Source organism: Pantherophis guttatus, chromosome 5 (assembly GCF_059756535.1).
Source record: "Pantherophis guttatus breed Tessera chromosome 5, ASM5975653v1, whole genome shotgun sequence".
NCBI lineage: Eukaryota > Metazoa > Chordata > Lepidosauria > Squamata > Colubridae > Pantherophis > Pantherophis guttatus.
The window spans coordinates 87,048,313-87,072,363 of NC_142067.1; the positions used below are offsets into that span (position 1 = coordinate 87,048,313).

General features: G+C 39.0%; 1 protein-coding gene across 9 annotated transcripts in view; it reads right to left on the reverse strand.

Moving 5' to 3' along the window:
- Positions 1 to 24,051, reverse strand: part of SHROOM2 (shroom family member 2) — a 162,454-nt gene that overhangs the window by 92,876 nt on the left and 45,527 nt on the right. For 8 of the 9 annotated variants that reach the window (XM_034435676.3, XM_087871449.1, XM_034435656.3 and 5 more), the window contains exon 2: positions 1,223 to 1,374. Coding sequence is in view for 3 of the 9 variants with exons in the window: in XM_087871448.1 (XP_087727574.1) it covers positions 1,223 to 1,374 (152 nt within the window). In the remaining 6 variants the exon portion in view is untranslated. Of the gene's footprint in view, positions 1 to 1,222; positions 1,375 to 21,154; positions 21,215 to 24,051 lie in introns of those variants that run through there. The other variant, XM_087871446.1, reaches the window with a different exon arrangement.

Consider the following 24,051-nt stretch of genomic DNA (forward strand, 5'->3'; position numbering starts at 1 on the left):
GCCTACGATGGAGCTGATATGGTGGTGGTGCTTGTGCTGGCGGATCAGGGGAACCAGCGTACACACCGGTGGCGATCAATGCGGGGGAGCAGGAGGCTCATGAAAGCCATATGATCCCCGATCACTGGGTTGAACTCCGGACTGTTGCCCTGATGATGTCCGTGAGGCGGTGGTGGTTGTACTGGATGGACCAGGGGAGACCAGGACACTCGCCGGCAGCTGCATTGCTGCTGTAGCAGCTCAGAGCCACAAAGCGGGAAGAAAATTTCCCGTTTAAACTGCCTCTGTGAGATCAGCTCCTAAATTGAAATTATTTGGAGAATCCAAGCTGAGTAATTCTTCTAACTGCCCTAAGTGTTAGAGTGGAAAATTTCACGTCTCTCTAGCTAGACTGAGTCGTAAAACTGGAGCTCAGCCAAGCAGAGGAGGCGTGACCAAGAAAATCTAACAACTCAGTTTCTGGCAGATAGATAGAAGTCAACCCACGCTTGGATTCTCCAAGCAGCGCACTGGAGAAGCATCTGATCTATGTTGACATAATTTCTTTAGGATGCCAACTTCATTCTTTACATATAGCCATATTGTCCTATAACGCTACTCAATAAGATACTCTCAATATATGCAGGGACAACAACAACTAGATTTCTGAAGCTATTGGTTATTGGGAATATTAGAATTGTAGATTGAATACATGGACAGTTTTCCAAATTGGGGTTGAGTGTCTTATAAGCAAAAGCCTACACACATAAAAACTGCAATGGAGATATGAATATCACATTTTATAACCTTAAAAGGAATGAGAAGGAATATTTCCCACAATCAACGAATGATTAAACCCACGATATCTGACAAAGCATCATTTCTACATATGAGGTGCATTTCCTCAAAACTGTCACAGTCATAAGTGATGAGACTTAAAATATGTACAAGCCAGATGCTTACCTTGCAGTTGTTTTGGTTTAGAAATGCTACAGAACAAACCCTAAAAGTTTTCTTGACCTATTGTCAAGTATTCTTTTCCCAAGAATGAATAACATAGACTAGCTTTCTGAAGCAATTTAAAAATAAAATATGTTAAAGTAGAGTTGTTACTTTAGAAAATGCACACAGAAATTTGTGAAGTGACAAAGGTATTTCTGTAAAAAGTATTCATTGTCATTAAATTAATAACATCCAAACAAAATCCGATTTCAGTTTTTGCTACTGCATATTGTGATCTTACCTTTTTACCACAAGCTTTAGGAACTTGTGTGAGCCTTTCACCAAGCAGATTGCCTCTTGCCTGAAGCCAGAGAGGTTAATGTCATTGATGCTGACAATCTCATCTCCAGCCAGCAATTTATCCACAGCTGCAGCTTTGCTACCTTCTTCAATCTGAAAATATGAGAAAAAAATTAACTGTCAACTCTGTTTACATAGGTTATTAAAAAACCATTTATATTCTCCATAGAGAATATAAAAATCCATCTGCTGACATGACAATAGCTATGTGGTTAAATTTTCTTGCCCGAAAGGTAGCCCCATTATAACAACATTTTAAGAAGTAAAACTCACATGCAGTTACTTTCTCCGGCTAGGCAGCAATTCCAAACTTAAAGTGCTAGAAATCTCTGCTTCCATCACAAAAAGTTGAACATTCATCCCACTGTAAATATTCCCACAAATCAGACCGCACTTATCTTATTGAAATTAAGCATCAATTAGATCACTAAGTAATCAAAATCTATCCCATCATTAATATCAAAATGCTGGCATTCCTTGTAATGGAGAATATAAATGAGTTACTGAAGACAAGTCGTCATTCATTGAGTGTATCAGCCAGAGCTGGGAAAAGGTCCCTCTAGTCATGGCCTCCAGGTGCTCTTTAAACTGGAGCTGACACCTAACAATTTGGGAAACACTGCTATATGAAGAAAAATGATATCTGGAACAATACAAGGAAGTACATTTAATGTGTTAGTTGTTTAAAGAAATCTCTATAGGAAAAAAAATAATACAACACAGACATTTACCCCATTTCCTACTACTGTGTCTTCCTGAAAATAAGACCCCGTCTTAATATTTTTTTGAACCCTGAAATAAGCCCTTGGCCTTATTGCCGTGCACTCAAAAGCCTGATTGGGCTTATTATCAGGGGATGTCTTATTTTGGGGGAAACAGGGTAGTCCTTGTAATTGTTACATATTTTTTCTATTGTTTCTGATAACTTTTTGCTTCATTCTGAAACGCACTTTATTACATACATATCTGCCTGAAAGAGGGTGAGCAGAACTATTTATTGTCATATACCTCAACAAAGATTGTTGCACAACTGCCTTCTTGAATTTAATAATAAATATAACATTTGAAGTAAAGCAACCTGTGTTCTTTCTTCATAATATTTACCAAACAGACCAAGAAAGAACTTCTGAAGGCAAAAACAAACCAAACAAAAGCAAAAAAACCAAGTCATCGGTTGGAATCTTGTTTTGTTTAACAAAACAGAACAGAAAGTGGAATTTCAATAAGCTTATATGAAAACATGAAGAACTATAGTACAGCCTATTAGAAAGAAATATTACTTCTACACTTTCTTAAACTATCCATTATAGAAATGCTCCTAGATTTTTTTCAAAAACCCAATTTCTATAATTTATCTATGAACCTAATATGAAAAAACAGTCACAAAATCCAGAGAATGGATAAGGAGTACAAGAGATAAGTTATAGGACTTCTGGTTTGGTGTTACGGTAAGACAGTCAGGGAAATAGCGGGCTCTGATGAGCCCCGCAAAAACCCTGGCTGCCGAACCGCCGCCAATGGGTCTTCGGACCGGAACCATCCTGCAGGGATGGAGGTAAAGGAGGGGCACCTGGGACGACCAAGAGGAACAGGCAAGTTCCTCAGAGGTCAGAGGAAACCCTCTGTGTTGGTGACAGGGGGCGGCAGCCATGGCAGCTGCCACGAAGCTGGGACAACCGGGCAAGAAATGTGCTTGAGGAAAGTGGATAGAAACGGAGCTCTTTGAAGCCAGGTGAGTGACAACCAACCCACGCTAGAACAATGCCTAGAGCAAAATTAACATCTATAAGACCCCTAGCTATAAAATAATGGCTGAATAACAAAGAGGCTGAAAGTTTAAAATGTTACCTTAAAGAAACAAAGACCCGATAAACAACTATGCTTTGAAAAGAACTAAAGGAATTAAATATCGAGATATGGGACAAAGACTGGATATTTTAAAATTTGAATTGGATTTTTTAAAAAAAGAAGATTGGATACTTTTAAAATTAAAAGAAGAAATAAATTGGATTGTTACATAATAGCACAAAATGGATACTCGCATGACTAATGGAAAATGTGGATTGTAGAGGGACACCATCTGATTCAAAAAGGAACTTTGTAACTCTTTTCTGCTATGGGAAATTTTGAGTCCTACAGATAAAAGTTGTGGGATCTTGCAGAGGAGATTTTTTTCCCTGTCTGCAGGCAGCTTGACTTTTGTGAAAAGAAAAGGAAATTATAATGGAACTCCTATAGTTGAAACAATAGTAACTTTAAAAATTGGCGCAGGAATAAAAGAAGGAATAAGTGCAGGCCCAAGAGAAGATTTGATATATTATATCTGGAATAAAAATAACAAAAAGATATGATTTATGGAGGACAAAATTGAAAACTTTGAAAATGGAAGGAAATATATGTTTGCAGGTGAGGAAATGAAGAAATAAGATAAACACAACTGGAAAAAGAAAAAAGAAGATTGAAACAATGTGGATTGTAGTAATAAAAAGGAGGTTTTTACAGAAATTAAGAATGTTAAAAAGAATTTATAAACATATTTAAAGGTATGTTTGAAGCAAGAATTATGTGTTAATGTTAAATTGGTATGAAAAAGGATAAAGATAAATATGGTTAATTTAAAATGTTAAAAGGAATTTATAAATATATTTAAAGGTATATTTTAAGCAAGAACCATGTCTCAATGTTAAATTGTTATGAAAAAGGATAAGGATAAATATGATTAACTGAAAATAAGCAATGTATAGATGGATGGAAACCACAAAGAAAGGATTAAGTAGGGATAGTTAAACCAACTATGATTATGCTGTGTTTAACAGCCAAAAAATAAAAATAGATATGCTGTGTAACAGCCAGAAAACAAAAATGACTATGCTGTATTTAACAGCCAAACAAAATGGATATGCTGTGTAACAGCCAAAATAAAAATGGATATGCTGTGTAGGCCAAAAAACAAAATGAGTATGCTGTGTTTAACAGCCAAAAATAAAATGGTTATGCTGTGTTTAACAGCCAGGAAATAAAAATGATTTGTTTAACAACAAAGATGAAGATAAAGATGTTGGGTTTTATAACAAAATAAAATGAGGTGGGATAGCCAAATAAGGAGGAGTATGTTGAAGTTAATAGTTAAAATAAAATGAATAAGTTAGGTTTAATAACAGAAATAAAGACTATAAATGTTGAGTTCATTAGTAAAAATAAAATGATTATGTTGGAATTAATTACTTTATGAATGTTTATAATAATTGTGATGATTTATATTGTTAAAATATATCCATCTAAGCAAATGAAAGAGAAAAATGGAATTATAATTAATTCCATTGATTAGGATTTAAGATTTAAGTAACAGGTTTTTGGGGATAATGGCATAGTTAAATAGATAAAATTGAGGGAAATAACTGAGTAAAATATTAAGCTGTGTTAGTTGAAAATTAAGATTTGTTAGTGATTTGTATTAATTTGTGACCGGAACAAAAGCTTTGCTTTGAAAAAATGTGTTTTAGGTTTATGTTTTAAAAAAATAATAAAAAACTTTAAAAAAAAAGAAGATAAGTTATACGGCTTTTAAAAGGGGAGTCTGTTTGTAATTGAGATTCCAGCTCCAATGCAGATCTAATGTTTTATGTTTTTTAAAAAAACTTTTGTATGATTTACTTATATATTATTTTATTCCAAAGTCAAAATAAAAAAAAAAAAAAAAAATCTTTTACATGATTATTTTGCACGTTTGTGGTTTTATATTCTTTGCTGTATGTCACCTGTTTAGTAGATCATTATTAATGACTTTATTATCTACTAACATATACCTAGGACTGAGAAACTAATATCCTTAAGTTAAAATGTCCTTCCTATATTTCCTCCAAATCCTTTCTAATTGATTAACTTCCTGACATTCTCATGCACAAAACTGAATTTTTCACTTTGAGAAAAAATAGTCTGTGTAACAAAAATCAATGTCCTCTTTTGGCATTAAGTACAAACTATATAATCACCTCAAAGTACTATAGATTTTAAAAAGTCAGCTTTCTGGACTTCCAGGAAAGAAATGGCAAACTGAAGACTGCTCCACTGTGGCAGAAGAAAGAGCCATCTTGCTCAAATCATGGTTGGGACTATTAAAAGGATACTGGTTTTGCATATTTCCTTTCTAATCACTTTTGGAAATAGTTTATTAACTCCTTTTCAGCTTTTATGAATCTTTGGATTGACAAGTTTTACAAGCCTGGGTTATTTTTATCAATCCTTGGTGAAAGACATTCAAAATACAAATTTAATGACTTAAAAATGTTTTTGGAGTAAATAGCACAAGAAGGATTTCTTAAAAGCTACAAATAGACTGAGGGTACAAATAAATCTAAAAGGAGATTTTGGAATTTATTTTAAAGAAGATAAAAATTTAAAAATTGGATGCCAGAGGAAAATAGAAGGAACACTAGATTAGGAAGAAGAATAGTTAAATTCAACTGATAAGAAGCAGCAAACTATTTTAACATTGGACATATTGAAGAATATTTTGGGACCCTGAAATTAATTATGTCTGCCTGTATAGATAAATTGTGTTTAAAATGTATTATAGAAGTGGAACAAATTTTACCTGACATAGTTGAGACTGATTTTGAAGTGGATTTAAAAAGAATTAATTGCAAAATTGCAAAAAGATGTTACATTGGACATACAAAGATTACAAGCTGTCATAATAATTAAAAGGAATATTAACAAATCAAGAGAGTGGCTTGGATAATTTTCCAATAGGATTTTTAAAAGAGTCTTGTTAAAACTTTGAAGAATTTTGAAGAGAAAGGAGCAAAGAAAATATGAAAAGAAATAAACTTCTAGAACATCTTGAAGGGAAGATCTGAAGGGACTGAAGATCAAGATTGTTACAAGTGAAAGGAAGGAATATAAATCAAATATGGTTTATTTAATCAAGGTTAAAACAGATATGTTATCTTTGGCAACCCTTTTGCTGACATCAGGATTGAAACAATGAGGCTTTAAGGATTTGTTTACATAGATAAAAGAGAGGCTATGGGAAGAAGAGGCTATTTGCTGTATTTTAAGAGAAAGTGATAATTTTCTCTTACAATTGTTCATACTTTTGGTGATGATAGAAGAGTCGTTTCCTTTTATATTTCTTTTTTTCTTTACCATATCTTTATTTTTTCTTTACTATATTTTATTATTTTCTTTCTGCACCTTTTAAAAAATGTATTAGTTTTTATTGTTATATTTGTAATTTTTAATAAATTAACTATAAAAAAATCAGTTTTCTGTAAATATACAACTATCCATTAGTATTATTTATAAAAGACCATATTGAAAATAAAATTACATGTGCTGTGTCTCAGTCAAAGCTAAAAAAAAAAGATGATTAGATTTGTAAACGAGCAGCTATTACACTGATAATACAATACTTTCATGGACTGAACAGACATTGATAATATGTTAGGATGGATGCATCAAAGAGTAGGCAAAACTAATATCAACAAAACTGAAGTTGAGATATAAATGTTAATTTCAATGTTTTCAAAAAATGCAGACGATCTCATGCCTAAACCACATTTCTGGACATGGAAATTCCTGGTATACATTCAGGATTTGTTATAGATTTACTGATAAATGAGTTGTTACCATTAATTATCAATCGAATTAATGCTCCCTTAGTTGCAGAAAGCTTTCTACAAGCTTAGAAAGTAACTTATTTATGTTTTTGTATTTTACAAGTTTAGTCTTATCTAACATTACACTGTTTCCTTAATTTTTGAATTTATCATTTCATAAAATGCTGTACATTAAAAACACAAGTATGACAGCATTTTCTGAAATAAACTCACCTGAATTCATGCAGGAGAGTTCCAAAGCTATTTATTAAAATGTCTAACACTGATCTAAAGCTTTTTAATCACTGATCAAAATAAATATGACATGCCATGTACAAAGAAAACTGATTTCTGAACAGAACTGTAACAAAGTGCTATAAATCCTTAAACCGATGAGGGGAAGGTTGGTAATCCGCCCAAGAAAAAAAAAACTTTATTAAACAATAATGTAGAACATTCCAAGAATAGTTACAAATCTATTTTCAAGCACTGACAACCTACAAGGAACAGGAGGAAAGGGAATGTCTGCAGATTTAAACAGATAAAAGATGAACAGAGATGCTCCAGTCTCAAAAAAAAAAAAAAAAAAAAAAGACCCATTTGCTGATCAGCTTTCATTGTTATTGCAAAAATGTCCACATTCCTTTAACGACACCTGTATGAACAAGCAGGCTATGTCACACATCATCTGGTGTCATGTGGAATGATGACTTTGTATCAAGTTATAGTCCTTGGAGAATTCACATTTTTGTTTCTTTTCATTAATATCTTATCAGCATCGCTTTGTTTTCAGACATAAATGACCTCAGCTCTCCTTCCCTAATATCTCTTACAACTAAAAATAGATTTAGGATATCTGCCCTAAATATTAGTGTTTGATAGTTTTTTTTTTAATGGACAAAATCTAGATCTTTTCTCCCATTTGCTCCTTTTCTGTTTGGCTTCAATTCTGAGAATTGGCTTTGTTGATGCTATCTGGGAAATTTGATAATAAAGTCCCAACACTTACAGATTTGCTCAGAGTCACTTCTAGGCAAGATAGGCAACGTGCAACTCTAATAAACAAACAAATAAATACTAGGAAGAGGAAAGTTGATTTAAAATTATTGTTCCCATCTTGTGTGAACTAATTTGGGTGATTTGGATGGCATATTAACAAGATAAATATTATAATTAAAGGACATTGTAAATTGTAAAAAAACAATTTACAGTTGCTGAAGTCCACACATCTTAAACTTGCTGGGTTGAGAAAATGCTCTACTGCAGGGGTATCAAACTCCTGTTGTCACAGCAGCATCACGTGACATATTGGGACTTTTTCCCCTTCGCTAAAGCGAGCACGGGCATGGCATGTGATGCATCCAGCCCGCAATTTTGACAGTCCTGTTCTACTGTATATAATGGAGAACCCTCATTTGTTTTTTTCCAAATAGGTAATTATTCTATCTTGCATCTTTGGAGATTGTGGATGATCTTACACTTTGACTAAATAAATGTAGTGGAGATATGTAGTGTGTGTGTGTGTGTGTCTATCACATATATATCTGTGGGATATATATACTATATATAGTGGAGCAAACCCCCTCCTTACTAGCACTGGTGATGTTACCTTGTTTGAGTAATGAAACATTTGCAAGAAAACAACCAAGCTCAGAAAGCACCAAGGCCCCCTCATTTCAACCCTGAGCTGCAAATATTCTCCTTTATTGGTATATAGCAATTTCTACAAGAACAGTAATATAGTAGATCTGCCTGGGTGAGGAAGAGTTCTGGAGTTATGTCTACAGACTTTTCTAATGCTACTTGCCAAAGAAAAATATCTGAAATTGTAATCTTGATAAAATGTAGAGAATTGGCAAGTGAAAGGAAATATTAATAAGCAAAAATTGAAGGTAAAATCAAATCATGTATTTACTATGAACTACCGTATTTTTCGGACTATAAGACGCTCCGGACTATAAGACGCACCTAGCTTTTGGGGAGGAAAACAAGAAAAAAATCTGCCTCCCAGCATCCATTCGGTGTTCATCTGGTCCGTTTGCTGTGGCCCGTTTGCTGCTGCGGCCCATTTGCCACAGCAGCCTGTTCTAGAACAGCTGATCACTGCCACACCAAACCCCCGCACCACAATATTTGCTGTATAAGACGCACAGACTTTTCCACTCACTTTTTTGGGGGGAGGAAGTGTGTCTTATACTCCAAACAATACAGTACTTTTTCCTCTTTAAAATATTAAATGATGATTCTAAAGCAAGCATATATTCTGAATCATTATTTTAAAAAACCTCAAGATCTGAAATACAACCTCAATTTTTCAGTTATAGTTACATGTTTAAAGATTTTTACATAGTTACATGTTTACAACAGTTTAAACATTCATTTCAATGGATTTATAGTTCAAAACATCATGTGAAAAATTACCCAATTACTTTTTTATCCGCTCATGTTTTAAAGAATGCTTATGAACTTCTTTCCAAGAAACATTAAAATATTTCTTGTTAAAGATTAAGCTTGCCACCCAGGTTGCAAAAGCTGAAACATTATGGAAAAAAAAATGAAATCCAGTATCCAATTTAATACCCACCTTTTCCTTCTAACTCTTAATCTTGAAAAGTCTGAACAAAACAGTTTCTTATTGTGGTTAATGTTTGTGATTTGTACAAGCAGGCATTTTAACCACAACATTTTCACTTATTTATTTTCACATTTATTTTCACATTTATGTGAAGCCGCTGGGTGAGATCATCCGTGGCTTTGGGGTGAGATACCATCAGTACGCTGATGACACCCAGCTGTACATCTCCACTCCAGGCCATCCCAATGATGCCCTTGAAGTGATGTCCCAGTGCCTGGAGGCTGTGCGGATCTGGATGGGGAGGAACAGGCTCAAGCTCAACCCTTCCAAGACTGAGTAGCTGTGGCTCCCAGCATCCCGATATAGTCAGTTGACTCCATCACTGACTATTGGGGGCGAGTCTTTGGCCCCCACTGAAAGGGCTCGCAATCTGGGAGTCCTCCTGGATAGGCAGCTGTCTTTGGAGGAACATCTGACGGCTGTTACCAGGGCGACCTTTTATCAGGTTCGCCTGATTCGCCAGTTGCGGCCCTTTCTCGATCGGGATTCCTTGTGCACAGTCACTCACGCCCTCATCACCTCTCGCCTTGACTACTGCAATGCTCTCTACATGGGGCTCCCCTTGAAGAGCACCCGGAGGCTCCAGCTGGTCCAGAATGCAGCAGCGCGGGTAGTGATGGGAGCAACATGGCGCTCCCATGTAACACCGCTCCTGCGCGAGCTGCACTGGCTCCCGGTGGTCTTCCGGGTGTGCTTCAAGGTGTTGGTTATCACCTTTAAAGCGCTCCATGGCATAGGGCCTAGCTATCTGCGAGACCGCCTGCTGCTATCGACGATCTCCCATCGACCCGTGCGCTCCCACAGAGAGGGCCTCCTCAGGGTGCCATCAGCCAAACAATGTAGGCTGGTGACCCCCAGGGGGAGGGCCTTCTCGGTGGGGGCTCCCACCCTCTGGAATCAGTTGCCCCCGGAGATAAGGAGAATCCATGACCTCAATGCCTTCCGTCGTTCCCTTAAAACCCATCTTTTTCAGCAAGCCGGGTTGGCTTAAGAAGAAATTTTAAATTCTTTTAATCAGTCTGTGATTTCTTAACTTTCGGGCCAAAATTTATATATATTTTTAAATGTTTTTTAATATTTGTATTCTATGTTTTTTATCTTGGCTGTACACCACCCTGAGTCCTCAGGGAGAAAGGCGGTATATAAATTGGAAATTAAATTAAATTAAAATTAAATTATGCTAAATATATACTTCATGATGGAAATTTATACTTCTTACAATCTATTTCAGGAAAGTAGTAAATGTAACCATTACAATTCTAAAACAGTATTATTCTGTATCTTGAACCACTTAACTTATTTATTTATTTATACAGTAATAGTAAAATTAAAAACAAAACAAATGTTAGAGCAAATGAGGTCTGTGGGAAGATTAAACTTGAAGTTTTGGTTCAAAAGCAATACCGTTTAATAACATCTTTAACTCAATCAATACATGAATATGATGATTCAATAACATTTTGGTCACAGCAGTTCATTTTTACTGAATTTGACTGAATCACAAATCTCAATTGGACTTTGGTTGATTTGATTTGCACATCCTTAACAGAAATTACTTTGAAATTGAACATCTCCAAAATAAAAGAAATGCTATGGCTTGTTTGTATTTATTTTATTTCCTATGGAATGCAAGATCAACATTTGGAAGATATAAAATTCTGTTGGATTTCATGATTCTGCTGGATTTAATAGAAGTACAACCAGGTGGCATTGTATATGAAAATCAAGTCCTTTGAGAAAGAGTTTAAGAGATGGATATGCTTACTAAGAAAAGAGGAACTTAAAGGAAATCATTCAAATGGCAAGATATTGCCTGCATATAAACTTCATAAAGAAACTGAGTTCAGTCTAGAGCAGCAGGAGTGTAGTACCTAGCTTTCCAATAATAATAACTGAACAATATTCACTACCACTTCGCTTTCTCTTAACAAATATAAGACTCTATCATTTGATATCTGAACTCTTAACTGTAAGTGAATCCAATACGGTACATAATACCTTTTCTAGTCCAGGTGATAGCAAGTGCAGAAAGAACTCCCCCATGTAACAACATATCCCATTTTAATCCTGATCAAATATGCCAATTTTTATATTCCTTCTTTTTTACACAAAACAATCTTGCTCTTTAATTCATTTATCATTATCCTCTGCCTCAAGTTTCTTCAAAATTTTAACGTCTCTTTTGTAAATCCAGCAGGAAAAAATTATTCCAATTACTCTCTTGAATTGGCACTTTTATTTCTTTCTTAATATTTTAAGATTTTTTTTGCACATACAGCAATGAATTCTTACCCATATTGCTCTCTACAAATCTTTTTATGTAATATGTTATGATGTAACAGCTTCTTCTGGGAACAGGGTGTTCATAAAAATTTACTATAGCTGGCAATATAACATTGTCCATTGCCATTCCTCAACAAAATCTCTGAATGCCATTGTAAGTTGATTATCTTGTTATATTTCCAGTATCTAAAATAAAAGTTCTTTCTCTGTTCCTCATTTATTCTTTAAAATTAATTTCAGAGCCCTAATATTGAAATAAGCACTTAATTAACACTAAGTTCTGCTTACTTAATCAGTTTAAAACTTGCTATAGCCAAAACCTTTTCTTACTTTTTGTTGTTTATTTTGAATTTGTAAAGTTTATAGTTTCATATTCTTATATTAAAGATTTAAGGCACTCACCTAGTGCTTCTCACCTTGTCTAACATTTTAAAGCAATTAATAAACAATTTCCAAAGATGGTTAGCAAAGAAGTGCAAACAAGTGTCCTTTGAAGGCTCTGAGTGAGCCTGGAGCAAAAATAGTAAATTATTTTGTCTGCCAGTTCTCTCAACTTCAAGAGAATGCTGCCTTGCAGTTTCCTTGTGAGGAACACAGATTGGGTAATCTTGCATCTTCTCATTCTCCAGAGAAAATCCCTTGATTCAATCTACTTGTGGATTCTTTGTTCTTAGCTGCAATTGTCAGCTCCACAAAATGTGGAAACTTCCTCAATATGCCATTTCTTCCCCAGAAGTCCCTCAATATTGGAGAACTTGCTGAATCACTGTACTTTATCCATAGAGAATAGAGAGATAACTTTAACCTGCACTGCAATGGTTAAGATGAATAAGATCTGAAAATACAGAGATATTGATATAAATACAAAAATCAGGTTAGTTAGAGCAGTAGTCTTCCCTATAATGATGTATGGGTGTGAGAGTTGAACCTACTGTCTGATCTAAAAAGAATTGATGCATTTGAACTGTGGTGCTAGTGTAAATTATTGCATATACTATGGGCAGCCAGAGCAACGAACAGAGTGGTGCTGAATCATATAAAACCAGACACATCACTAGAAGCTAAAATTATAAGACTATGTCTGATTTACTTTGGCCATGTCATATGTGCAAATTCAATGGAGAAGAAAATGATGCTAGGAATGGTTAATGGAACAAGAAGAAGGGGCGAGCAAAGAATACACTCACTTGATAACATCAAAACTGATACAAAGATCATCATCCAACAACTGAAAGAAGATGTGCTTGACAGGGTAGCATGGAGAGCACTTGCTATAAAGTTGCCAAGAGTTCAACAAGACTAAATGGTTAAAATGGACGTTGACTTACCTGAATGTCCTTTCTCGGCGCGCTGCTGGAGAATCCAAATCTTGTGGGGGGGGGGAGTTCCTCAGCTTGATTGCCAGACTGGGTGAATGTTTCTTTAAGAAACGTCCTTGGCCACTCCTCCCCTGCTTGGCTAAGCTCCAGTTCATTCGCGAGGTCAAACAGAAGATGGTGCTGTCCTGGAACAAACACAATAAGAAAGGGGAACAGTCCTGGCCATGAAGCAGCCGAAGGAATGGGTTGGATTCTCCAGCAGCGCGCCGAGAAAGGACGTTCAGGTAAGTCAACGTCCGTTCTCCAGCGCGCTGCTTGGAGAATCCAAATCTTGGGATATACCCAAGCTAGTCTGGAGAAGGGTGGGCGGAGGGGAACAGCCAGGACAGATTGCAGCACCCGACGACCAAATGAAGCCTCAGCCGATGCAAAGGAGTCAATTTTGTAATGTCGAACAAAAGGTGTTAAGGTAGTCCATGTTGCAGCCCTACAGATGTCCAGGATGGAAGCCTGGGTAGCCCAAGCAGCTGATGTGGATGCGCTACGGGTAGAGTGAGGGAGGACCCTCCCCGACAGAGTGGTCCGTCTGGTACGATACGCTGTCACAATGCAGGCCTTGATCCAATGACCAATCGTGGATGAGGAGACTTTCCTGCCCAATATAGATGGATTGAAAGATAGGAACAAGGCTTCAGATTTACGGAAGGAAGCCGTCCGCTTAATGTAACGACGGAGAGTCCTCTTAATGTCCAAGGTGTGCCATTGATGTTCGAGATGGTGACTCGGAGCCGGACAAAAGTCAGGTAGGATCAATTCTTGGGCACGATGGTACAGTGAGTTTACCTTGAGCAGAAAGGAAGGGTCCGTACGGAGCACCACTTTATTAGGATGGAAGATGCAAAGATCGGGTCGCACAGTCAGAGCTGCCAATTCAGACACCCGTCTTGCTGAAGTGATAGCCACTAGGAAGGCAACCTTGAGAGACAGACATCGAAGAGATATAGATGCCAGTGACTCAAAGGGAGGTGACATGAGGGCTGAAAGTACTAATGGCAAGTCCCAAGTTGGGTAACGGTGGACACTAGGAGGACGGAGATTGGATGCCCCCAGTAAGAATGTTCGTATACGGGGATGCTGGGTCAAAGGCCGATCGTCCACAGAAGACAAAACTATGCTAAGGGCGTAGTTGACGCCTCAGGGTATTAGGAGCGAGGCCCCGGTCCAAACCTTCTTGCAGGAACATGAGAACCTCAGATGGAGATGCTGTTGTGGGGTTCCGATGGGTCTTAGAACACCAGGTGCAAAAGGAGCGCCAGGTGGCGTCGTAGATACGGTTAGTTGAAGCACGTCTGGCGGATTGCATAGTGTGGATCACGCTGGCCGGGATGTTGTCCTTCCTCAGGCGTATCCTCTCAAACGCCAGATGGTCAACTGCAACCACTGCAGGTCTGGGTGCAGGATGACCCCCTGGCTGAGAGATATCCTGTCGTTGGGGATGTGCCAGGGGCGCTCCACCGAAAGGCTCAGGAGATCCGCGTACCAGGGCCGACGCAGCCAATTGTGGGCGACCAAGATGAGATCCGCCTTCTCCTCCAACAGCTTGCGAATCACCCGAGGGATGAGCAGCAGAGGAGGGAAGGTGTAGAGGAGGCTTTGAGGCCATTCGCTTCGAAGCGCGTCGCAACCTTCTGCCCCGGGACAGGGAAACCGGGAGAAGAACCGGGTAAGCTGGGCGTTCAGTTGGGTTGCAAACAGGTCGACCGTTGGAAGGCCGAACCACCTCGATAGGTCCCTGAATAAGGCCAGATCCAGGCGCCACTCCACCTGATCTATCTGGGTCCAACTGAGCCAGTCCGCCCTGACGTTGTCGACGCCGGATATGTGCTCGGCTGTCAGAGAGAGAATGTTTTTCTCTGCCCAAAGGAGCATCCTCATCGCCTCATCTATCAGATGTCTGGCTCGGGTTCCCCCTTCCCTGTTCACATGAGCCTTCGTTGTTGTATTGTCCGTTAGGACTAGGACATGACGCCCCTTCACAGATATTTGGAAATGGCGGAGAGCGAGGTGGACTGCTCGAAGCTCCAACCAATTTATGTCGTGTTGTAAGTCCTGAGGGGACCAGCGGCCCTGGGCGACCGATGACAGCAGATGAGCGCCCCAGCTGAATGGACTTGCGTCCATCGTTAGTGTTATCCGACTGGGTTCCAGGAAATAGGAGCCCTTCCGTATGGACGGGGAGATCCACCATCTCAGAGACAACCGGAGTGCAGTCAGGAGGACCACTGTGATGTTTGAACATGCTCGTAGGGATCTCTGATAGGGCAGGAGGAACCACTGAAGAGGACGACTGTGAAGACGAGCCCATGGGACAATTGAGATGCAAGAAATTAATTTGCCGAAAAGCTGGGACAAGGTGATCAAGGGAATGGACCGGAGAGACAGTACCTGAGTCACCAAGGACCGAATGCTGTGAACCCTGTCGGGGGACAGGAAGACACGACAAGTGATCGAGTCTATGACAACTCCTAGGTGGAGAATGCGAGTGGTGGGCAGAAGCTGACTTTTGTCGAGGTTCAGAGAGAACCCGTGCTGTTGTAAAAGACGAGAGACTGTCCTGAGGTCGTCCACGGCTTGATCCAGAGTGGCAGATAGAATAATGATGTCGTCCAGGTACCACATACCTCTGATCGGGACCTGTCGCAGAGAAGCCGCCAAGGCTGCTAGCAGTTTCGTGAAGGTCCGAGGGGCGGACGAGAGGCCAAACGGCATGGCCGTTTGGAAGTGCCGGTTGGAGTAGGCAAACCGAAGAAACCGTCGATGTGAAGGACGGATCGGGACATGGAGGTAAGCCTCCTTGAGGTCGACTGAAGTCATAAAGTCGCCCCGCCGGATGCCCTGCAGAATCGACTTAAGCGACTGCATTTTGAAGTGGTGATATCTGACTAACTTGTTCAGTGCCTTCAGGTCTAAAATCCCTCTCCAGTCCCCGGAAGACTTCGGGACGAGAAACAGGTGCGAGTAGAAATAGGATCCCCGTTGTTCTACCGGCACAGGTTCGATGGCGCAGATGTCGAGCAGATGTTGTATCTCTGCACCCATCAAAGCTCTCTTCTCCGGGTTGCCAGGTATGGTGCATCGGAGGAAGCGGTTCAGAGGGCTGGAGAGGAAGTCCAATGTGAGGCCGAGCCTCACAGTCTGGGGAACCCAAGCGTCTGTCGTGGAAGAAACCCATTGGGGCAAGAAGTGGAGAGATGACTGCCAATGGGTAGTTCTACGGTGTAGTCACTTGCCCCTCCGGAAAGGTCGGTTGGAGGCCCCACGGTATTGTCGTCTGGAGTTAGGCTGACTTCTGCCCCGATCCCGGTAGGCAGGTCACTCCACGGCCTGATCGCCTCCGTGAGAGAAGTGCCTGGAAAAGTAGGACCCGCTGGGTCCGGACTCAGTCCGAAAGGGCTGCCTTTGGTTGTAAGGAGCAAATCTCCTGTCATGACGTTTGTAAGAGGAAGGCATAACTTTCTATTTATCCTTATCCTCCACAAGTATAGGGTCTAAGGCTATACTCCACAAGTATAGGGTCTAAGTCTAAAGAGAAGAGAACCCTTGTAGGGGCAGATGCCAGCTTCCACTTTGATTTGAGATCGGCCCTCCAGTGGCAGAGCCAAAGAAGACGTCGAGAGGTGACATTGGAGACAAGGGCCCGAGAGGAAAATTTAGCCGCATTCAAAGACGCGTCTGCACAGTACTCGGTGGCTGCCACGATTTTATTTATGTCATGATGAAGCCTGCTGTCATCAGGCGGGAGCCGCTCCTGCAATTGGTGCAACCAGATGAGAGCTGCGCGAGCAAAAAATGAAGTAGACATAGATGACCGGATGGCCCAGGCCACAGCTTGATGTGTCTTGCGGAGAGACAACTCAGCCTTTCTGTCCTCAGTTTTGAGTCCATCGAGCACATCGTTGGAAATCACTGAGGTAGATGTCAGCTGGGCCACAGGAAGGTCCACCGAAGGTAAATGAATTAGATCCTGTAAGGAAGGATCTGAACAGTATAACCGCTTATTGAGTCCCGTCGGAGCAGAAATGTAAGCGGGTTGGGACCATGATTTTTGAACCACATCAATGAATAATTCCAGGCATGGAATAAAATCCTGATCCGGTTTTTGCAGGTGGAATAGATCGTCATGAGGATTCAGATCCGTCTGTTGAGATGTCTGAGAAGATGATAATCCCATGTTAGTGGTAATCTTGGCCTTGTGGAGCAAGGACTTAAACATGGAAGGACAGAAGAGTCCCGTAAAAGAAGGTCTTTCCGGAGTTAGGTCCTCGTCCTCAGACAATTCCCCTTCTTCAAGCTCCTCCTCCTCCCAGGGAGAGTCCTCAGTTAAAAGGGATTCTGGATGGTGAAAATAAGAACATCGCGGATCGCCATACAATGGAGCCAAGGGGGGAGGAGCCAAGACAGGAACCTGAGACCCTTGGAGAGGAGCAGAAGTAAGGATTCGAGAAATAGTTTGAGATACGAGGTCCTGGATGTCCCGAGACATAGCGGGCTGAAGGCCCTCCGATGGACGAAGACCAGCGGCCGTAGGAGTAAAGGTAGCCTCAGGGGCAGACCGACCTGAAGGTTGCTTGGCTGGGACACTGGGTCCTGGAACCATGGATGGAAAAGCCGCCTCTCTAAGGTGTTGGACATCCGAAGAGCATTGAGCAGACACCGAATGATCTTGAGTCACCAGAGTAGGCCTGTCCAGAGACATCTGGTGATGAGATGATTGAGCCCTCTGTTGGGCGAGAAGATACTGTTTCTCAAAGGCCTTGCGTTTCCTTTCCTCAGCCCTATCCACAGCAGCAGAACGAGTGGTAGGATGAGGACTTGCAGACCTAGCCCTGACATCACGTTGTTTAGAAGCCTTGGCAGGCGCCTTTGACCGTTTCCTGGCCTCAGGAGGGCTGTAGGCCTGTTCAATTTCCTATGAGATGTCAGACTCCACCATAGCGAGGATGCAGACAAGGTAGGTAATTGACAACAATAGGAATAATTGATGAATCAAGTGAATAATTAATTTGTCCTTTTTTAAAAAAAAAACAGGAACACCAGCGGAAGTACAAACAACTGCTACAGGCAGGTCAACTAATGAGCAGCAATTAAGGTGGCCAAGAAGGTGTCAAAACACCCCAGAGCCGCTTCGCAATAGTAAGATCCAATAATGGCTTCACAGAGTGTATGAGAGCTGTAGAAAAGCCAAATAAACTGCTCAGAAATGGCGAGAGGCTGGTATCAAGCCGCTGGGCGCCTCGTTCCGCAGATATATTTCAAGTAAAATGGCGCGTGGCTCGAAGTAGCTGCCGATCACCTTTGCCGCCAAGCGCTCAGTCCGATTAATGGCGGGAAGCAATCACAATTCAAAATGGCGCGCGGCTCGAACCTAGCCGCCGATCGCAGTTGCCGTCGAGCGCTTCTGACAGAGAAATGGCGGGAAGCAAGAGGCAAGCTCCAAAATGGCGCGCGGCCCGAATTTAGCCGCCGAGCACCGTTGTAAAGTGAAGGGGCAGTCAGAAAGGAAAACAGAAGGCGCGCAGGTCTCCCTTAAGCCGCTCAGCGCCGCAATGAAAGGAGAATGCAAAGCCGATAATAAAGGAGTTTGCCGACCAATGCAGGGACTCCTGGCCGCCAAATTTAAAGTTGGAGCGGTTTTGTGGATGGCAGAGGTGGTAATTCCGGCGATCCGGACCCCAACGCAACCGCCGGCGGCAAAGACAGTCACTCAGAATTGCCTGACAGGTAGTGCTCCGAGGAAAAGGAAAAGGCACACGGAGGGGAGCCCCCTGGCAGATCCCCAGGGCGTACTCACCCACCGCAGCAATAACAGAGTTGGCTAGTCCACAAAAGTCCACCGCTCGAAGTAAAAGGTAATAAAAAGGATTTGGAGAACCAAATTTTGCAAGTTCTTCAGCCAAATTGCCAGAGCCAAGGAAAAAACCAGTCTCTTGCTTGAATGAGTGAATGAACTGGAGCTTAGCCAAGCAGGGAAGGAGTGGCCAAGGACGTTTCAAAGAAACATTCACCCAGTCTGGCAATCAAGCTGAGGAACTCCCCCCCACCGCCCAAGATTTGGATTCTCCAAGCAGTGCGCTGGAGAACAACAACATCCCTAGAGAATGAATTTAACTGGCTGAACTATCTAGTAGACAGGAAACAAACATTCAAAGAATTTCTTGTTGTTAGTTGTGAAGTCGTGTCTGACCCATCGGGACCCCTCTACCATTCCCTGGAGTCCATAAACATAAAGAAATTGTTGCAAACCTTTAAAACTGAAGGCTCAAATTGTGAGCTATATCTTTTTATAGCAATTATCTAAATTTGAGTTGTTAATTTATAATATTAATTTCCTTGGTAGTATAATGTTACATTCAAGCATTTTCTCTGAGGAAACAAGATACTAAAGATCCTTTCCTTGCATGCTCTTTAGGATAATTAACTAGATTAGAAATTAATGGACAAAGCTTCTCAATTATATATGAGGTAGGAGTTGTTAATTTGCTTAGCTGGAAAATCTATCTGCCATTTGAAAATAGAAAAAATAGATCAACTTTAGTTTTGCTTTAAAAAAAACCTGCTTCATCACTACATCTATAAAATATGCATAACAGATTTGGATTGTAAAAAATTTTTTCTTTAATTTCTTTCTATGCATGTATTTTAAATATGGAAGTGCACTGGCTTTCTACTCTGGGTATGATCACATTTAAATAATGTTTAATAGATGTGTAACAATTCTGTTATTTATTCATTTACAGTCCAAGATCAAATGACAACATTTAAAATATAATATACCATTAATAAAACATACGTATATAGAACAAAAACACTATACAATTATTCATTAGAGGTGCCAAAAGGTTTCTACAAGGAAAGGCAATAAATAAAAAAATTGCTAATGCTTTGAAAACACTGTGAGATGCTTTGATCATATAGAGAGAATAAATGAGAATAAAATTGCAAAACAAATATATGAAGGAAGGATGAATGGACCGAAAAGGTGGAGACTGAAAAAGCTGTAGGTAAATAGAATTATATCAAAATGCAAAAGATGAAAGAACAAAAGGTAATGTATGAAGTAGTGTATGGTAGATATGATGTAAGTAGGAAAGGAAATTATGAGGAGATATGATGAATAGTGTTAGTTTATAATAAAGGGACTACGCTTTTTTTTCTTATTTATTTGGCTTAATATTTATTACTTTTTCTGCACTCCATATAACAGTACTTACCCTAAAAGGAAACAGCATGAAAAGTATGTATATATGTTTATCTCATGATATTCAATAATACTATATTAATTAAACAGGGAGGAAAGTATGCATGGCAGTCATTCAAAGGTGTGAAGCATGAACATACTGTATCAAATATTCATAAAACAAAAGATTAGCAAAATATAAATATATTACAGTGGAGAATTTTATATGAAATGTTAATACAATGCAGACATTTCATTCAGATAGGTTCAGCTAAGCTTTCATTTATTTAAATAGTAATAGTATAATCTGATCCATATGTATTTGAAAGCCTGCTAGATATAACAGAAAGTTACTCTGACAAAAATGTATGTAAAATTTTAGTCATGCGAAAAACATTATTTTACAGCAGATTGTTGTCATATATTGCTGAAAGATAATTATATTTAAGGTATCTCTTTCTATAAACAACTTGTTAGAATCTAGGTGTAGTGAGGTCAATGTTCATTTTTTTTAAAAAACAACCTGACTGTAACTGACTGTAACAGTTGCACAAATGAAAGCAGCTTTGAAACGTTCACTAGCAAAAGCAGCCTAACCGGAAAAGCATCTTTACATTACTGAAAACATATTTGATTGTGAGAGACATAGTCCAGTTCCATTTAAATTGTCTTCTTGTTAATAATATCAGTCAAAAAGTATGGGGGTGATGCAGTACTTTCTTGTAATTCAGTACAAAGTTACAAACAAATAACAATGTTTTGCATTTTAAAGCCTTGGAGAAAAAAAGATACTACTTACCGTAAATTGGCCCCACTCTTCCAGTAAGAATTGAGGACAGATTTGTAGTTGCAAAACAACCTTATAAAGTAGAATAATGTGAGAACATCAGTGATCTTCCCAATATAAAGTTGGTAGACTAAAATGTGAACTATACATTATTCAAACACCGTTCATAACCAACTTTTGTGGTGGGATGCTGTTTGGATTCCCAGGAGGGAGGGGCTGCATTCAGAGAGTAAAGAAATAGTGAATCATTTGCAAGATTCTTTATTATTCAAAATATTCACAGTCCTTTTAGCTATCTTCTTAAATCAAGGATGCAAAAAATATGGAACATCATTGTATGTGGCTCCCTATTCTCCTTTTTGTGGCTTACCAAATGTAAGCAGCCGAAATAAGGAAGACTGTTTCAGTACTCTTTGGAACTTTGTAAAATGCATGCCTTAAATATCACAGAGACTTACTTCACATAGTTCACCTCTTAAAATCCCAGATCCTCCTACAGAAACTGGTGTGGCCATGACTAGTGCATCCATACTAAATAACGATAGCTACCTGATTGAAGGACCATAAGTAAAGTTTCACTGATATAAATATGGCCATGAAATACCAACTGACTTTTAGTTCAGCCTCCAGGGTCAGATGGAGCTCAACCCAAGTTCTGAAGGTGTGGCCAAACCACTACTGGCTTTGCAAAATCCCTGCTATATGAAATGTAAGACTGGAGAAGGAAAATGTCTTCTAAAAATGGAGAAGGGAGGATTTGGAGACCTACAGATTAGAAGGTATAACAGTGATACTTGGGAAAATTCTAGAGCAAGTCATAAAATGATTTATCTGTAAGTATGTGGAAACACTGAAACTAGAAATCATCATGTGTTTACAAAGACAAGTCTTGCCTAACTGAACTTACTTCTTTTTCAATCAGGCAATTTCTTGGGCAACTATGAGAATGCTGTGGATGTCTTGATTTCAACAAGTTTTTGACCAGTGGTGGGATTCAAAATTTTTTACTAACGGTTCTGTGGGCGTGGCTTGGTTGGCGCGGCAGGCGAAGGATACTGTAAAATCTCCATTCCCATCCCACTCCAGGGGAAGGTTACTGTAAAATCTCCATTCCCTCCCCACTCCTGGGGAAGGTTACTGCAAAATCCCCATTTCCTCCTGATCATCTGGGACTCGGAAGGCAGGAAATAGATGGGGACAGGGCCAGTCAGAGGTGGTATTTACCGGTTCTCCGAACCACTTAAAATTTCCGCTACCAGTTCTCCACAACTGGTCAGAACCTGCTGAATGCCACCTCTGTATTTGACATAGTACCCCAAAATGCTCTGATTAGCAAGCAGCATAGTATACCTATTAAAGATTTACAGAGAAGTTAGAAATGTTGCCAAAATAGTACTAATGGATTCCAATCAAAGGGATGTACCAGATGGAATCCCACAGAATTCACCCATGGATGGAACCAAAACTTTCATATTTTACTAATACATTATAATTTAACTTCTTGCTGTGATAACCAATGCTTTAGAAGATTGAAATATCATTGACATAGATTTTTATAAATCTCTCTCCCTCTCTCTCTCTCTTTCTTATCTATTACATATATATATATAAATATATATGTATGTAAGTTTTATTAACTGGAGTAAGGAGTAAGTTTTATTAACTGTACACACACACATATACACACACACACACACACACACACACACACACACACAGTGAACTGGTCTAAGCAAAAAATTTTTTAACTGGATTCAGATAAACTGAAACAAGAGCAAAATAGATATTGAAAACCGTAATTAATGGATAGGGAAACAAATCTTATGAAGTAGGGATGACGAAAATGGACACATTAATTTTAAGAAAATATGATTAAGATGGATGTAATAACATTTTTAAAATACCTAAACATATCACACAGAAAAAGATGAAGGATGTGTCTCTACTTGCCCTGACAAGACTTTTCTCCCAAAGATACTGCCTTTACCTCATTCCCAGCCCTTGACTTAGAAAGGCTTAAGAAATCTTTAGCTGCACTAGTACAGTTACTTCCTTTCTTATTCTGACATTGTCAGGGCTGCCTCAAAATGGGACCCTCATTTTGCAGGGAAGCCAGGTTATTGTTAATGTCTAAAAATAGAAGCTATAGAGGCTGGATAGGAAATGGTAATAAGCATTACACATCCCATTTCTGCAGACTTAAGGATGGATTGGTAGTTTATAATTTGGTATTGGGAAAAAGCCTGAATATCATTTTTTTATTATTCCATAATGCAGAACAATTAAACTTTTTGCATTATGCAAAATGATAGAAAGCTAGAATCTCACAATCTGATAAATCTGATAGCATAACCAATGTCCAAAAAGAAGAATAAGGAATTAAACACTTAGGAATTAAACAATTATTTAAAGAAGTGATCTTAAAAATACATTGCCTACTACACAGGACCACATAGTGTAAGAAAACCCATTTTAAAACTTCACCTAATTTTGCTTTGGTTTTCCATTACGTTTTCAATATAGTCACAGCTGTATTTTACAGTGCAGATTTCTTTTTCTTATAAGAATATATAATACTACCAACATTATCATATTCTACTCTTGTATACCAGTATTTTTCAAGGAGTATAATTAAGTACTTAGTACTTTGATTAATATGAAAAGCATTACTTATGTGAGTAAGCTAGTACACTTTCCAAAATTCTTTTTTAATAAGCAGCTCAATAAAACTCAGAGTATTATATTTAATTTACAACCTTTAAATTTATCACAGCAATTAAAATTTAATATCTCATGAGCAGTATAATTAAATCTGCTACACTGGAAATAAAAAGGATAATTAGGCCTTTGTTTCTGTATTCCATACTACTGCAAAACAAATAAATATATACACCTTTATTTCATTAACA